At 30.7% G+C, this 19006-nt stretch overlaps 1 protein-coding gene across 1 annotated transcript; it reads left to right on the plus strand.

The window, feature by feature from the left end:
- Positions 1 to 16555: 16555 nt before the first annotated feature.
- LOC107872616 (uncharacterized acetyltransferase At3g50280-like) lies at positions 16556 to 18039 on the plus strand. Its single transcript, XM_016719255.2, has one exon. It carries the CDS (start codon positions 16610 to 16612, stop codon positions 17951 to 17953), a length of 1344 nt encoding a protein of 447 aa, XP_016574741.2. The 5' UTR covers positions 16556 to 16609; the 3' UTR covers positions 17954 to 18039.
- Positions 18040 to 19006: the final 967 nt, after the last annotated feature.

A 19006-nucleotide genomic window follows, 5' to 3' on the forward strand; every position in this document is an offset into this window, starting at 1 on the left:
TTCTTATTATTGCTGTTATTGTTCTTATTATTACTGTTGTTGGTGGTGGTGTTCTTGTTGCTATTGTTGTTGTTGTTATTATTTTTGTTCTCATTGTTGTTATTGTTGTTCTTATTCTTATTGTTGTTGTTGTTGTTGTTGTTGTTGTTTGTTATAAATATATTACCATATAGAGTGAATGTCTACTTTATCATATATAGTGAATATCTATTTAGGGAAAAGTTAGAAATTCCAAAGTTAGTTTTCCCCTATAAATAAAGGGGTTTTCCTTCATTGTAATTAATCCCTCAAGAGAAATAATAATAACCCTCTCTTCTCTCTACCTAAAAAAAAAATTATTCTCTATTCTCTCTCTACTCTTCTTTTTTATTCTTTATTAGTTTATAACACATTATCAGCGAGAAACTCTACCTTAACCAAAATCGTGAGGTTTGCAAAGGGAGAATTTCCTTACTCTAAAGCATCAACTTTCACGGTAAGTCTTAATGAATTGTGGGCAGAAGGAGTGATGTTCCTTTATCATAGTATTCATTTTCCATTTTTAACAAATTAAGAATAAAGGTAGGTAAATTTATTAATATTTTCTCAAGTCAATCTAGTAGATTTACATATATTATACATGTCAAGAATTTGAGTTTTTTCATGACAGGAAATTATGTAAAACCTTTTTGGATACACATCTATACTTATTTTTGTCAATTATGGATATATATTTTGCAATATTTAAGTTATCTAAATTATGCTCACATTATAGAAAGGCGTACAAGAAATATATTGAATGTAACAACTTTACTGGAAACTTACTTAGCACATACACTAACGAGCACAAAATTTTCAAAAGGCTCGGGGCTGAGTCCTATTAACTATGGCCTTTTATGCCAATAGTTGAGGATAAGACATCGGGTTTAAGTTGTGATGCATCATGATGATGAGATGTTGGATTCAAGTCCCATCGGTTTATGCCTAAGCTGCCTTTATATGGATAAGATGTTGAGTTTGAATCTCAATGCACCATACGGATGATATTATGATGGTTAAGGCAAAATAATGTGTATTTCAAAAAAAGTCATGAAATATGTCCTATTGAATATGCTCCATTCCTGAAGTGAATATGGTAGCAGTACATAATAAGTCTGAAAGATGATGATTTGATCCATTCTTGAAGTGAATGTGGTAGCAATATATGATATACTCTGAAAGATATGTTGAGAGAAAAAAATACTCTACATTATATGCATACCTCATTTTCTCTTGAATTAGCAATATTTTGAAGGAGATTATAAGTTATCGTAATTGTCACGCCTCAAATCCTATTGGGGTGGACTGGCATCCGTAACCGAGGAGGCCCGTAAGAACCAGCTCTTAACCTTGTACTTCCCATACATACCTCTATGACAACCCAAAATTCGGACAACATCATGTCGCATATAAAAGTAAATAATCACCTGTATAAGCTCGAGCACACACATATATATATAATACTTGGCTATTAGAGCCATCACGTCTATTAGCAAAACACCACCTTGACTGTACCTTAAGTCTACAAAGCCTCTAGACAATACACAGAGTTTAACTAAGGTCGGGATACAGCCCGCCATATAACTAACTTCTATACAATACCAAAAGTGACTGGATATGACACGGAAAGCCCCGAAGAAAATTGGAGCTCACCAAAAGCAGCTGAATATCCTGGCTCCTACTTGTGCGGTGTATGAGCTGAGGTACCTATGACTGCAGTATGAAATGCAGGTCCCCCGTGGGGGACGTCAGTACGAAATATGTACTGAGTATGTAAAGCTATAGATAATCACATATGATATAGGAGCTCAAAAGAAATCAGAAACAAGTGAATAAATCGTAATAGAAGTGGACCACACTTACTAGAACTTGTGACAACCTGTACATTGTATTTATTCAATCACTTTACCTTCGTTCTTATCATCTTTGTAATCATTACTGTACTGTACTGTGACCATTAGGCTGCCTCCAGTACATATCAACTGGGATCGACCCATGATAGGCTTATGCCCCTAGGATACCACCCATAAACACATAAATAGGGATCGACCCATGATAGGCTTATGCCCCTGGGATACCACCCGATAAGAGAGAACTTCCATCACTTAGTTCAATTAATCTTTGAGATTGTTATTTCGGTCGCCACCGCATTTTTGATACTTTAAAACAATGAAACATCAATAAGAGGCATATAAATAGACCATCAGTGCAATAACAATGAAGTAAGAACTCATTGACACATCAATGAAGTATTTTGGAGTCATCAATGCCATAACAATGAAGTAAGAACTTATTGGTATATCAATGAAGCGTTTTGGAGTCATTAATAGCACATGGATCTTGTTTGAGTAACTGGATACCTTCTGACATTCATTAGTGCAATAAACATGTAAGATTTTGAAAACAAGTAAGTATTGGAATGTCTTGACATCTTGTAGGGTAGAAATAAGTTCATTGGTAACGTAGGACATCATACAAAATCATTATGGATCACATGTTACTGAATAACTTTGGAAACTTTCTTAATAGAACAATTGTTCACTTTCATGACAAAGATATGGTATAGAGTATGCTTTACATACCTTACTGTCAACCTTCAATACTAGTTCCAAATGGACTTCCCGTCTTTTCGGATTACTTATCTACAATGAACATATATAGCAATATAGTATTAGCAACCAAATATCACAATTCAATTATTTGAATTCACCAAACTAGTGGTTAAGTAGTAAGCCTTAATTACACCATAAAGGGTGTCACTTTAACCCTCTTATACTCCAATTACATTCACATGTCATGCATATTCATACAACATCCTCTAATATCAAGTTTGGATTCATTTATCCTTCCAACCAATCCATTAAACTAAATTGAGCCATAGACATAAATAATCATCAATTCAATAGTATATCACCATATCCACCTCTCATAACTCAATTACCATATCCACCTTCCATAACTCAAGCAAACCATACGAAATAGTTCATAACCCTATTTCCATCACCTTTCAATAACAACCAATACATATAATCGTCTATCACATATATACATATAGAAAAGAACAAAGGCAACAATATTCATACCTTAGAATTCACCTCTTGATTATGCAATCCTGTTTGCACAAATAATAGGTGTCGTTCGAAGCTTTCGAGATGATAAACGCAGTTATCGGATTACTTTGAAATTTCTACGGTTGAATCAAAAGTAATTTAAACGTCAAATTCGGCTAGGGTTTGTTCTTCCTCAATGATTGATGATGAAAATGAGTTTTTAAACTCATATACATGTATATAAATAATGACCAAAATGCCTTTAAAATTTAAATAATGTCAAATCTGTCCTTTGGTGGACTATTTTAATAAGCTAAAGTAGATCGACCATAACTCTTTGCTACGATATTGGATTTGGGTGAAATTGATATAGTTGGAAGGATAATTCAAAGGGCTTTCATTTCATATAAAGTAGTCCACCCAGTTCGTCCTGTACAAGGAGTTATGGTCATTTGAAGTTGACCCTAAAAATCTATTTTGATAAGTTGAAGTAAAACGAGTATAACTCCTTACTTAGACGTTGGATTTGGATGAAACCAATTGCATTGGAAATAAGACTTAAAGATATTTCTTTTCATAGGTCGCAGCTCTCCCAGTTCATTATATTAAGGGAGTTATGATCATTTGAAGTTGACCCAAAAACTCGGCTGGCCTCAGTAGTTTGTGTGCAGGAAATTTTCCTGCACATTTACTATTCCCAAACATCCCAGCCACCGTTTTATAGTTTCGAACGTGCTCGATTATATCCGAAACCTATCGTTTTTGGAAATCTTTATATTGTTGGAAAGATTATTCAATAACCTTTGCATAGAACCATCGACGGGCAAATTCCGGTATAAATAAAAAAAATTAATTCCATATAAATAAGACCAATACACATACTTGAATACGCCAATACACGTACTTGAATACGGGGTGTTACAGTAATTTGATACGCTTAATGCATGATTATATTCCATTCTTTGAGAATGAGAATTTTAATTATTATAAATACAGATCTATACCCTGGGGGTGAATGTAACTGTATATAAATTCGAACGTGTTCTTAGTTGTGAAGATATCACAATCCACCTTCGAAAGAGGCAGAATAATTGAGGAGAGTTATTTTGAAATATACTTCTATAGTAGTAACTCTGAAATTTATTAAAGAAAAAAAATACATGTCATGAAAAACTTTGTGCTTACTAATATAAAAGTTCATAAATTGACATGAACGATTGTGACATCCCAAAGATGTGCATAACGAGTATTAAATATATATTGAAGGACTAAACAATTCTTCATGAACTTTTAATGTTGCTTGTTCTCATGATAAGTTGGTTGGACCAACTAATGTTGGGATTTGATCCCTTAAAATCTGAAAATAATAAAAGGTGAATAAGAGTCCATTCACCTATCGTGTGATATGTTGAAAAGATGCATCGATAAGATGATCACATGTACATTCATTATCAACCTGTGTTTGACGTTCATAAAGTTGCTTGCTTAGTAAAATTGAGTTAAGAGCATAACTTTCAGACTGTGTAATCAAGAAATTTATTTTGATGATGATGATTTGGCATTGAATGCCTTCGATAAATAGCTAAACCATTACTAAGGTTGGTTTGAAATATGATATGTTGCATACAATAGCACTTTTATGCATTAGATCAATAAATTATGATTATTTTTTCCCTCTCAATTGGTTCAAGGTCAGGAACCAACTATTCCATCTAATAATTTTGCTGTGCGGTATACGATTAATAAATACACTATAATGCATAAAGATGGATTCCTCAAAAATATGAAGGATGTATGTTAGTTTTCTAACATAAGGGGAAGATTGTAAGCAACTATAAAATATGTTCGGAATTATCATCAGATCCTCATTCAAAAGATAATTCAAGTCAAATACCAAAAGCATATCATATTTAAGATGTAAGTGCTCTTATTTTGTGTCCCAAAAGGACAAGGTCTATGCATGTGTGAAGCGTGATAGACCAATTGGTTCCAAATGAAATAATCCTTGAAAAGAATACGGTGAAAATAATCATTATGAGAGGTTCAAGTACTTGGAAATAATGAAGTGATGAGATCTCAAAATGTTATGTCACACTGTGAACCGATACAAAATGATATATTATCAATGATATCTTTGATACAATATTTGTACAATATTGTGAAAGATTACGAGAATCTGAATTCTACGTTTATTAAGCATGCTAACATAGAAATATTTATTAAGTGACGTGAAAGGATGCATCTTTGTAAGGATAAAACTTATTTGATTTGCAATTCATATACCTGGAAATGTCACTTATGAAATGTTGAATATTGTCACTTGACAAAATTCATACGAAAGTTTTTTTTAAGGATTCAAAATGTTTGAAGCATATAAAAGTTTCTGGAAAACTTATTTATAATCCTTATATTTTATAAGCTTATAGCTTGAAAATTATTGGAACTCTTGGAGAGTTTTCAAAGCAATAGATTATTTATTGACATGAGAAACATACCAAATTGGATAGGTTCTGAAGTACCATATCTTAGTGCAGTTGATGCACTAATGTATCTTGCAAATACTACAAGGTCTGAATAGTTTGGTTAATTTGTTAGCAATGTATAATTCTACTCCTACTAGAAGACATCGAAATGGGATCAAACAAATGATCTTATTTTATTCGAAAGATTGCAGTCCCGATCTTGTTGATTATGCTTATGCTAGGTATTTATTTAACACGCATAAATTTCGGTCTCAAGAATGCAATATGTTCGCATGTGGGGATACTGCCATATCTTGGAGATATACAAGGTAGTCTATCGTAGCCACTTCATCAAACCATGCTGAGATAATAGCTATTCATGAAGCAAGCCAAGAATATGTATGGTTGAAGTCCATGATACATCTCATTCGAGAAAAATATTGTTTGAAATGTGACAATGTACCCGCAATTTTATATGAAGATAATGCAACATGTATAGCACAACTTAATGGAGGATTCATAAAAAGAGATAGAATGAAGAATATTTCGTCAAAGCTTTTCTATACACATGATCTCCAAAAGAATAGTGATATTAACATGCAACAGATTCATTCAAGTGACAATGTAGTTAATTTATTCACCAAGTCTCCTCCAACTGCAACTTTTAAGAAGATGGTGCACAAGATTGAGATGTAAAGGTTCAAGGATATTCTCATTAGGGGGAGTTAATACGTGTTGTACTCTTTTTTCCTTAAGAGATTTTGTCTCAATGGGTTTTTCTTGTAAAGTTTTTAATAAGGCAGCCTATACGCGTATTGTTAGAGATGTGTATTTTTTTTCCTTCACTAGATTTTTTTTCCACTCTGTTTTTTCTAGTAAGGTTTTAACGAGACACATTATCTATCAATTAGACATTCAAGGGGAGTCTTATAAATATATTACCATATATAGTGAATGTCTACTTTACCATATATAGTGAATGTCTATTTATGGAAAAGTTAGAAACTCCAAGGTTAGTTTTCCCCTATAAATAAAGGGATTTTCCTTCATTGTAATTAATCCCTCAAGAGAAATAAGAATTACTATCTATTCTCTCTCTACTCTTTTTCTTTATTCTTTATTAGTTTATAACATTATTATTATTATTATTATTATTATTATTATTATTATTATTATTATTGTTATTATTATTATTATTGATAATAGTTACTACTAATCGTTTTCAAGTTGATAACTTATAATAGTTAGGAATGAGGGTGAAAACCATTTTCAACATTAAATGATGTAAAAATCAAACTCTCCCCTTAATTTTAAATAATATCTAACTCCCTGATATCCTATGTAATGCCCATTTAATATCTAACTCCCTGATATCCTATGTAATGCCCATTTAATTCTTATTGGATCAAATATATTTATGTAATACCTCTTTATGTTATACATAATTTATTTTCTTAATCTAGGTATTTATAATTTTTTTTTATCTAACTTCATTAATATTATAAGTAGAATAACACTTTTATGAATTTATTATTATAATGTTATTTTTATGACCATTATTATTTCAATATTATATGCCTTGTGTGTATATATGTATGTATATGCATGTGTGTATATTTTTATATTTTTTTACCCTATTACTCCATCCGTTTCATATTACTTGGCCCTTCTTGATATAATACACTCTTTAAGAAGATTTTAATTAGAGGTATATTTTATTAAACTAATTTTATTAATAATGCTCTGAAACTTTATATTTAATTACTACTACTTTATTAATTTCTTAACTACTAAGGGTAGAAATAAAAAGAAATATTAAAAATTCTCTCAATTTTATAAATTGGACAAATAAATTAAAATAACTATTTTCAATATGACCGTCAAATAATATGAAATGACAGGGTATTCTCTATTGTCTATATAAATAAACAAGTTTTGATTATCATTAATGAAGTATCATATAAATTATAGTCTAAAATAATTTAAAATCTAAATAAATACATTCTTTAAAAATTTGACCTTAGTTTAGTTATTTTTTTGTATTTCCTGCATCAAAATACATTTATATGGTTATTATTATCCGCTATTTTCACTTGTATACATAAATATCAAAGTTTTGATTCTTATTAATAAAATTAACTTTCTAATTATGCAAATTTACTTCTTTATAGAATATCATTAGCTTATATACTTAACTAGTATTGATTATTGTTTTCACTAAAAGATAATATTTATGTTTTTATGAAATTTTCTGAACATAAAAAATGAAAATATCATAATTTTTTAAGAAATTAAAAAAAAAAAAAGAAGTTGATAATGAAAGGGTATGAGAGACATTTTAAAGATTTAATTAGGATAAAAGGGGAGCTTGATTATTGCTCAAAGTTGATGGAGGAATTAAATATTTAACGCAAAGTAGAGGGGCGAAAATAATTTTTAAAATAAAATAGTATTTTACTTATTATTCCTTTCATTCCAAAATAATTGTTATACTTTGATTTCGAAAGTCTATTTGACTATTTTTTTCAAGCTAAATTAGATGAAATTAATCTAATATTTTAAAATTAAAATTTTGATATTTAAAAACTATAAGAAAGTATTATAAATAATTTATCTCATATCACTATGATGAAAAAAATAACTATTTGCTTCTTTCTCTTTTCGTTCCCGCCTGTTGGGACTTGAGACCTATGTTTCAATAAGGATAAATTACACAAAATCACAAACCTAAGAGACCTTATTACCCCAAATCCCCAACCTTTTATACAATTACTTAAAATCCCGAATTTTATTTTTTACTCTTGATACATATGAATAAAATCCCCACCTTACTTTTACTCGACAATTAATGCATGCAATCTATTATCTTTGAAGATTTTTTTTTTCAAATATTTCATCCCATAAAATCTCTCTCAAATTATCATCAATTGATACAACTTTAACATATATTTATTTATAAATATTTGATACATTTAACATATGTTTGACATATGTAAATTATTTATTTTGGTGTGATATTGAATTTTTAATGATTAGTGGGTAATTTTACGAAATGTATCATTGTGATACCTCTGGAACCAAATGTATCATTATGATACAGCTGGAACTAGATTTATCATTTTCACGATTTGTGCCTAATTTTACTCCCCGTAATAATTGAATCCATTACTTCTTAAAATAAAAATCTTTTATGTTTTAAATGTATTGCTAATTATATGTATCAGGTTAACATATGTATCACAAATTTAAAAATCTGAGATATGATATAATTTAACAAATTATTAAAATATAGTATTATAACACTTAAATATTTAGGGATTTATGTAAATTACTCTTTCAATAATGATTACGGGCTACTGCAATAGATGGGAAAGGGCTTAAGGAGATATGGTTATATTGGATGAGCATAGTAGATTGATGATTCTTAGAATATTAATCAAATTAAAATACTGTGACAAGTATTTTAAACGGAAGGAATGTGCTATATCATGGACAAAAAAATGGACGGAGGGAGGAACTGGTTGGGCATGTGCCAACCAATCATACCTTTGAAGTAGCAGTTCCCCAAATCAAAATGAACACTTGGTCAACTACACCCATGCTTCAAACTTGCCAAGAAAGAGAAAAAGACAACTACCACTTCAAATGCATGTATCAAATTCCATAAATTTCCTATATGTAGCCCCTCCTATTCCTTGCTCTTACTTCATCCTCTACTTTTTTTGTAGTACAAAACTCCCTCTTCAAATTAAAGTAACAATGCCATTATCTGCTACTTTAGTTTCCAAATGCATTATTTTACGATTCGAACAATTATCTCTTTTTAAATTTGAAAGTATTCGTTTCGATCTTTCTATGCTTTCTATTCACTACATTTAGAAAGATTGTTTATTTACTCGTCCTCCTTTTCCTATCACTCACCTCATTTCCCTACTCAAACTCAGTCTTTCTCAGACAATCACTCACTTTCCTCCACTCGCTGGCCGATTCTGACTGACTCAGATGGCTACATTTTCAAAAACTCATTCGAATCAAAATTAAAAAAATCAATTTCTAACAAAACTCTCAAACTATGGACAAAATTGATGAAAAAGTAGAGACAAAATCAAGACAAAAAGAATCTCAAACTATGCAGCAAAAGTGAGTCACGATCAAAATCTCAAATTATAATATTTTTTATTATAGAAACAGAGGATTTATAAATCGAAAAGGAGACCTTTATATATATTACCATAAATAGAAAATCTTCTCTATTTATTTTTTTACAGGAAGGATAAAATGATGCAGACCTTATCCGAACCTAAGAGATAGAGGCGTTTTCGATAAATCTGTGGCTTAAGAAAAAATAATTCAAAATAGTCTAGAAAAAAATAACTAAAGTACAAAAAATAATAAATAATAAAAAAAATCTACAAAGAAATTTCTTTATTATTGCATAATAAGCGAAAGGTAGAAACAAATGTTTTCTACCTGTAAAGTATGAGAACAATCTTTTTTATATTACAACTTGATTTGAAATGTGATAATAAGAATGACATATCAAGTCTAACTAACATATTCTTCACAAGGAAAAATAAACATACCTCTAAATATGCCATATCATGAAGCCGAAACACACAATATATAATCGATAAGAGCTGGCACTAAGGGTCAATTCTTAAGAAGTTTTTCTGAAAATTCGTTGTGGTGCGTTCATAATATGTCATGTCATGCTCTCAGACAACTGTAAACCTAAGTTGCTTGAACTCTAAATGTAACAAATATTGTCATACCCATGTTCATTATGGGGATCACTTTGATTTTTATTTCCTTTCTTTTTATGCTTGTGGAGCATCTCCTGCAACGTGTTACAAGTTGTCAATCACTTAAAGTAGTCCAGTTATATTATTTTCCTTCAATATTTTAGGAGTTATTGATGCCGCCCCTTAGATTTTAATACATTGGGCACCAGACACTATGCAGATTTCTTTGAGAGCTTAATGCCTAATGAAACAATGAATAATAACAAAAATAATACATAGTAACAAAATTGAAATTATAACAAAATATTATGATAATCGAGATATCAGAACAATACAATTATAATTAACCTTTACACAAATATTCTTTAAAGCTCGACCAAACATCCATCTACCATCTGCAAACTACGATAATATAATAGTCAAAATATAAGAACAATTTAATTATACTTAATCTTTAAACAAAAATTCCTCAAAGCCCCACAAAACATTCATCTACCACCTATAAATTATAACAAAACAATACAATAACCGAAATGTCCTAACAATACAATTTAAACTTTCACACAAAAATTTCTCATAGCCCACTCATGTTGTAAGAGGCTCTCGTGGCTTTGGAGCCTTAACTTGGAACATAGCATCATTATAATATTACCTTGTTTTAGAATTCGTAGGGTTTAACTGTTATTTGGATTGTGTCTAATATTTAAATCCTAGTAGTTGGGTTTAAATTGATATGTAAGAAAAAGTTAAGATCCACTTTGACTTTGGTTTTAATGACATGAATCCATAAAAGTCAAGGATCCAAATAAAAAGAAAAAACAGCTGAATTAAATAATTTTTGAGAAAATAAATTGGAGAAAAAAAAGTAAAAAGACTATTTTATCTATTGTGTAATCTTTTAATAAAGGGCAAAACGTTCAAATCACATTTCTAAGGCTCTTCACAATTTTAATATATTAGAATTAGAAATAGAGATTAGAGATTAGAAATAGAGATAATAATAATAATAATAATAATAATAATAATGATAATAATATATAGTGTGTGTATATATTGCAGTATATATATATATATATATATTGTAGTATCTTTTATTTAAAGTGGTACATATATATTGAATGGTACGTATATATGTGTATATATCTTCTATAGACGTATATATTTAACGTATACATGTGTATATATTTTATAAATTAGTGTTTAACTATATATATATAGTGTGTGTGTATATATATATTGCAGTATATTTTATTTAAAGTAGTACGTATATATTGAATGGTACGTATATATGTGTATATATCTTATATAGATGTATATATTTAACGTATACATGTGTATATATTTTATAAATTAGTGTATAACTATATATATAGGGTGTGTATACATATATTGTAGTATATTTGATTTAAAGTAGTACGTATATATTGAATGGTACGTATATATGTGTATATATCTTCTATAGATGTATATATTTAACTTATACATGTGTATATGTTTTATAAATTAGTGTATAACTATATATATAGTGTGTGTATATATATTGTAGTATATTTAATTTAAAGTAATACATATATATTGAATGGTACATATATATGTGTATATATCTTCTATAGACGTATATATTTAACATATACATGTGTATATATTTTATAAATTAGTGTATAACTATATATATAGTGTGTGTATATATATATATATATATTGTAGTATATTTTATTTAAAGTAGTACGTATATATTGATTGGTACGTATATATATGTATATATCTTTTATAGATGTATATATTTAACGTATACATGTATATATGTTTTATAAATTATTATATATATCATTATATTGTAGTATATATCTTGTAGAATATGTTTTATTTAGAGTAATATATATATATATATATATATATATATATATATGTATATATTAACTAACGTATAGTCGTATACACGATTACATGTGTAATTGTGTATATTTTTTTTTAAATTTTAATGTAGTATATACTATATATATAGTGTATATATATTGTTTAACGTATTTAAAATGTATATAGGTGGGTATATATAGTGTATATTATGGAATTTTTTTTTTGTTTTTTGACCGATTTTGACCGAATTTTTAACCGATTTTGACCAGGTTTAGGTGGGTTGGACCGGGTTGGATTAAGTGGGCCGGGTTAGGATTGTTTTGAAATTTTTTACTGTTGGAGTCGGAATCGGACCGGCCCGTTTAACCAGGCCCAAATCCGAACCGGCCCACAACCCGACTAACTTTCACGGACCGGTTCCAGGTTGACCCGGCCCGGCCCACTTGACAGGTATAACTAGATGGAAAGGGCTTTAGGAGATATGCTTATATTAGAATTGATCATCTTAAAATATTAATTAAAATTTATATTTCTCAAAATATTAATTAGTAAAATTTATATTGAAAATGGACGGAGGGAGGAATTACTTGGGCATCTGCCAAACAGTCATACCTTTGAAGTAGCAGTTCGCCAAATCAAAATCAAAATCAACACTTGGTCAACTACATTGTGTGGATCGGTGGTTTGATTTACTTTTATGTATTATTGATTAAATTTATTAATTTTTAATTTGTAAACAAGTAAAATCAATAATTAAACCAATAAGATATTCGTTATAGTTATGATATATATCAATTATACTGAATGTCTATCAAGATTTATCAAGATTTTTTTTATGTCTATCAAGATTTGATGTATTTGTCTTTTAGTGTGAAACTAGGGGCAAATTCCCTTCTATTTGGCTTCCTTCATTGTAAATCATCCCTCAAGAGAAATAATAATTACTCTCTATTCTCTATTCTCCTTCTTCTCTATTCTTTATTGTTTTATAACACGTTATCAGCATGAGACTCTGCCAAACAAGATGAGATTATAAATCTAAAGGTAATTTCAAGGTTAGTAATTTCTTATGTTTTCTGTCTTTTGCTACTAATAATATAATTATTGTTGGATTTGAGGAAAAATAATTGGTTTGGACCATTTATGTTTTAAATTTATTCCTCAAGAACAATACTATCAAAAGGGATGATAATATGTTGGGTTTAAGTCCCATTGATTTATGCCTAAGACACCTTTATATGGGTAAGACATTGAGTTTGAATCTCAATGCACCATATTGATGATATTATGATGGCTAAGGCAAAATAATGTGTTTTTGATGAAAAGTAGAAACTTGTCCATTGAATATGGACCATTCCAAGAAGTGAACGTGGTAGCAATATATGATAAGTCTGAAAGATGACAATTTTCTCCATTTTTGAAGTGAATGTGGTAGCAATATAGAGAAATTTTCTCAATCATATTTATGCCTCGATTTGCTCCTGAAGTAGCAATATCATGAAAGAGGTTATAAGCTATCATAATTTGATAGGCTTAAGGCACAATTATATTTCATTCCTGGAGAATGAGAACCTTATTAATGCAAACGTGCACTTGATTGTGATGACATCACAACTTACCTCCGAATAAGGCAGAATAAGTGAGAAAGTTATTTTGAAATTTACTTCTAAAGTAGTAAATCCGATATTTATTCATGCAATAGTAAATCTGAAATTTATTAAAGTGAAAAATACATGTCCTGGTAAACTTGGAGTTTACTAGTATAAAAGTTCATAAATTGACATGAACGATTGCGACATCCTAAAGATGTGCATATTAAATATTAAATACATATTGAAGAATTCGAAAATTCTTCATGAGCTTTTAATATTGCTTGTTCTCATGATTAGTTGGTTGGACCAACTAATGTTGGGATTTGATCCCTTAAAATCTGAAAAGTATAAAGATGAATATGGGCCCATTCACCTATCATGTGATATGTTAAAAAGATGCATCAATAAGATGATCACATGTACATTCATTGTCAACCTGCAGTTTGACATTCATAAAGTTGTTTGCTCAATAAAATTGAGTTAAGAACATAACTTTCAGATTGTATAATCAAAATAATTCATCTCGATGATGATGGTTTGACATTGAATGCCTTTTAAATAGCTAAATCATTGCTAATGAGAACAAAGTTTTATGTGTTGGTCTGAAATATGATATGTTGCATAAATAACACTTATATGCATTCGATCAATAGATTATGATTATTTCTTCCCTCTCAATTGGCTCAAGGTCATAAATCAAATATTCCATCTAAATTTTTTTTATGTACGGTATACGAATAATGCATATATCTTGATGCACAAAGATGGATTCCTCAAAGAAGTAGAGGATGTATGTTAGTTTTTCTAACATGAGGGGGAGATTAGTAGCTATGAAATATGTTAGGAATTATTTTCAGATCTTCATTCCAAAGATAATTCAAGTCAAATGTCAAAAATATTTCATATTTAAACTGCAAGTGCTCCTATTTTGTGTCCATGAAGGACAAAGTCTATGCATGCGTGAAGCATAATAGACTAATCGGTTCCAAATGATATAATCCTTGAAAAGGATAAGGAGCAAATAATCATAATAAGAAGGCAATGTGCTTTTGAAGAGTCTACGACATAACACTTCATAAAACCTTATGAAAGGTTCAGGTACCTGAAAATAATGAAGTGATGAGATCTCAAAATCTTATGTCGCATTATGAACCAATACAAAATGATCTATCATTAACGATATCTTTGATACGATATTGGCGCAATATTGTAAAAGATAACGATGATCTGAATTCTACGTTTATTTAAGCATGCTGATGTAAAAATATTTATCAAGTGACATGAAAGGATGCATCTTGGTAAGTGTAAAACTTATTTGATTTGCAGTCCAGACACTTGAAGATGTCACATATGACATGTTGAATATTGTCACTTGACAAAATTCATATGAAAATTTCTAAGGATTCAAAATGTTTGAAGCATATAAAAGTTTCTGAGAAACTTATTTAGAATCCTTATATTGTATAAGCTTATAGCTTGAAAATCATTAAAACTCTTGGAGAGTTTTCAAAAGCAATAAGATTATTTGCTGAAATACGAAACATACTGAATTGGATTGGTCCTGAAGTACCATATCTTAGTCCAATTGGTGTACTAATGTATCTTGCAAATACTACAAGGCCTGATATAACCATTTCAGTTAATTTGTTAGCAAAATATAGTTCTTCTCCTATTAGGAGACATCGAAATGAGATTAAACCCATGATTTTATTCTAAAGCCTGCAGTCTTAATCTTGTTGGTTATGCTGATACTGAGTACTTATCTAACCCGTATAAAGTTCGATCTCAAATAAGCTATGTGTTCACATGTGGGGATACTGTCATATCTTGGAGATATACAAAGCAGTCTATCGTAGCCACTTCATCGAACCATGCTAAGATAATAACTATTCATGAAGCAAGCCGAGAATGTGTATGGTTGAGGTGCATGATACATATCATTCAAGAAAAATGTGGTTTAAAATGTGACAATGTACCCACAGTTTTATTTAGAGATAATGCAGCATGCATAGCACATCTTAATGGAGGATTCATAAAAAGGAGATAGAACGAAACACACTTCATCAAAGTTTTTCTACATACATGAGCAACAAAAGAATAGTGATATTAACGTGCAAGAGAGTCGTTCAAGTGACAATGTGGCTGATTTATTCACCAAGTCTCCTCCAATTGCAAATTTCAAGAAGATGGTGCACAAGATCGGGATGCAAAGGTTCAAGGATGATCTCATTAGGGGGAGTTAATACGCGCTGTACTCTTTCTCCCTTACGAGGTTTTGTCCCACTGGGTTTTTCTTATAAGATTTTTAATGAGGCAGTCTATATGCGTATTGTTAGATATTCAAGGGGGAGTGTTATGATATATATCAATTATAGTGAATGTCTATCAAGATCTATCAAGATCTTTTTGATGTCTATCAGGATTTGATGTATTTGTCTTTTAGTGTGAAACTAGGGGCAAATTCCCCCTATAAATAGAAGGGTTTCCTTTATTGTAAATCATCCCTCAAGAGAAATAACAATTACTCTCTATTCTCTATTCTCCTTCTTCTCTATTCTTTATTGTTTTATAACAGTTATCAATTTTTGATTAATCAGCTTTTGATCTTTATCAGTTCGGTTTTTTGTTTAACTGATAAGAAAATACACCCTTATATGTAAATAATTGGATAAACTTTAAGTTTACCTAATAGTGTAGAATATTTGTGGCGGTCATAACTTAAACTCTAACCAATAACATGCTTCAAACTTGCCAACAAAGAGAAAAGACTACTGTCACTTCTACAAATGCATGTATCAAATTTCCTATATATAACCCTCTTCTTCCTTACTCTCACTTCATCCTCCACTCATTGTATTACAAAACCTCCACTCCATATTAAAGCCACAATGACTTCATCTACAGCCGTTACTTTGGTCTCCAAATGCACTATTTTACCATCCGAACAATCATCTCTTTCTGATCTAAAACTCTCTGTTTCCGATCTTCCTATGCTCTCCGTTCACTACATACAAAAAGGTTGTCTATTTACTCGTCCTCCATTTCCTATCACTCACCTCATTTCCCTTCTCAAGCTCAGTCTTTCTCAGACACTCACTCACTTCCCTCCACTGGCCGGTCGATTTGTGACCGACTCAGATGGCTACGTCTATATTTCTTGCAGTGATGCTGGCGTTGATTTTGTTCAAGCTTCAGCCACTAATATTTTCATTCGCGATGTCATTGGCTCCATTGATGTTCCTGATCATGTCAAGGAGTTTTTCCCTATGGACCACACGGTTAGCTATAGAGGCCATTTTAGCCCTTTTCTTGCTGTCCAAGTGACAGAATTAGCTGATGGTGTATTCATTGGATGCGCTGTCAATCATTCCGTCATGGATGGGACGTCGTTCTGGAACTTTTTCAATGCATTTGCTGAGGTGAGCAGGGGTGTGAAAAGGATTGTAAGGCAGCCCGATTTTACCCGAAATTCAATATTGAATTCAAATGCCGTGCCAAAACTCCCTGCTGATGGCCCCAAAGTCACCTTTGCGGGTGACGCTCCATTGAGAGAGAGGATATTTAGTTTTAGCAGGGAATCAATTCAAACACTCAAAGCGAAGACGAATTATGATGGAGAAATCAACGTTGTTGAATTGATGGCAAAATGGAGCATTGATCCAACGGCTGAGATTTCATCATTCCAGTCGCTTTGCGCATTGCTGTGGCGTGCAGTGACACGTGCAAGGAAGTTTCCATCTTCCAAGATGACGATATTCAGAACGGCTGTAAATTGCCGTAACCGTCTCCAGCCGAAGCTAAATCCGTTGTACTTCGGCAACGCAATTCAAAGCATTCCAACTTACGCGTCAGCGGGGGAAGTATTATCTCACGATCAACACTGGTGCGCGGAGCAATTGAACACAAACGTGAAGGCGCACAATGATGTTATGGTGAGGAAGCTCATAGAGGATTGGGAGAAGGATCCACAAAGTTTTCCATTGGGGAATTTCGATGGAGCTATGTTGACCATGGGTAGCTCAGCAAGGTTTCCAATGTACGATAATGATTTTGGATGGGGCAGGCCCATTGCTGTTCGAAGCGGAAGGGCTAATAAATTTGATGGGAAGATATCAGCATTTCCCGGTCGAGAAGGAGGAGGAAGCGTGGATTTGGAGGTGATTTTGTCCCCCGAAACAATGGAATGCCTTGAATCTGATCCTGAATTCATGCAGTTTGTTACTGTCTATTGAATGCTGTAAAGTGGAGCTTTGTATTAAAGATGATTTTCTCATCTTTTTGAATAACATTTATGGATAATCTATTGTCAATTGAAATATCATATGTTGTATAACAAATCCTTTTTTTCTACTGTCCATTGTAGTGCTACTAGAAAATTAAATGATTAGCTACAGAATTTATCAATAATCCCTAGTAAATCTGTAGCTAAATAGCTTCTAACTAACTGGATTTTCTTTATAATTCATCCCTAATTCATAGCTAAATAATCCCTAGTAAATCTGTAGCTAAATAGCTTCGAGCTAACTGGATTTTCTTTATAATTCATCCCTAATTCATAGCTAAATAAAATTGGCATGAAATTTTTGGGTTTAGCTACAAAATTTTATCAGTCATTAATTCGTTGCTTCAACACAACTTTTTAGGGCCTGGGGAGTGACAGCCACCGTATAGATTCTGAGATCAGGGATTTGTCTCATTTGTCTTCCTGTATAACATGCATGCCAATCACTTCCTCCATTTCAAGTTTTTTTGTATGAAATTTAATTGAATTAAAAGATTTTTGTCTGAAATTTAACTTTAAATTGAAAAAAAAAATGAATATTTTAAACTTATAATCTTAAATAAAATATATGCATAGCAAGAGAGTGGTTCCTCTCAGTTTATTATTTATTAAATATTAATTTTAGACTCATTGTTACACAATTAAAATATTATTAGAAATAAAATACTCAAACTTGCCAATTTGGATAACGGTATTTTGATGTTTTATCCTAAAAATCAAGTTAATATTATATATCATACCACTGATAAAGGTATTGATCACATACAATATATTTAAAACTTAGGTGTTTGGCTGAATCAACTTTCCTTTAAAATTGTTGGGTTCGAAATCGAGACAGCGGCAAGCAGAAGCTATAAGCTGCAAATTATAGAAATGATAATTTAGACACAAAAAAAACATATAAAAAAATAATTTTTATATGATTGGTCAATTATATACATATGAAAAAATTAATATAAAAATATTATAAAAACTATGAGAGAAAAATCTCCAAATAAAAAAG

This window comes from Capsicum annuum, chromosome 5 (assembly GCF_002878395.1).
Source record: "Capsicum annuum cultivar UCD-10X-F1 chromosome 5, UCD10Xv1.1, whole genome shotgun sequence".
NCBI lineage: Eukaryota > Viridiplantae > Streptophyta > Magnoliopsida > Solanales > Solanaceae > Capsicum > Capsicum annuum.

What these genes read in the sequence shown, in the direction of transcription:
- LOC107872616 (XM_016719255.2), top strand. Translation starts at nt 16,610, where the DNA reads ATGACTTCATCTACAGCCGTTACTTTGGTCTCCAAATGCACTATTTTA.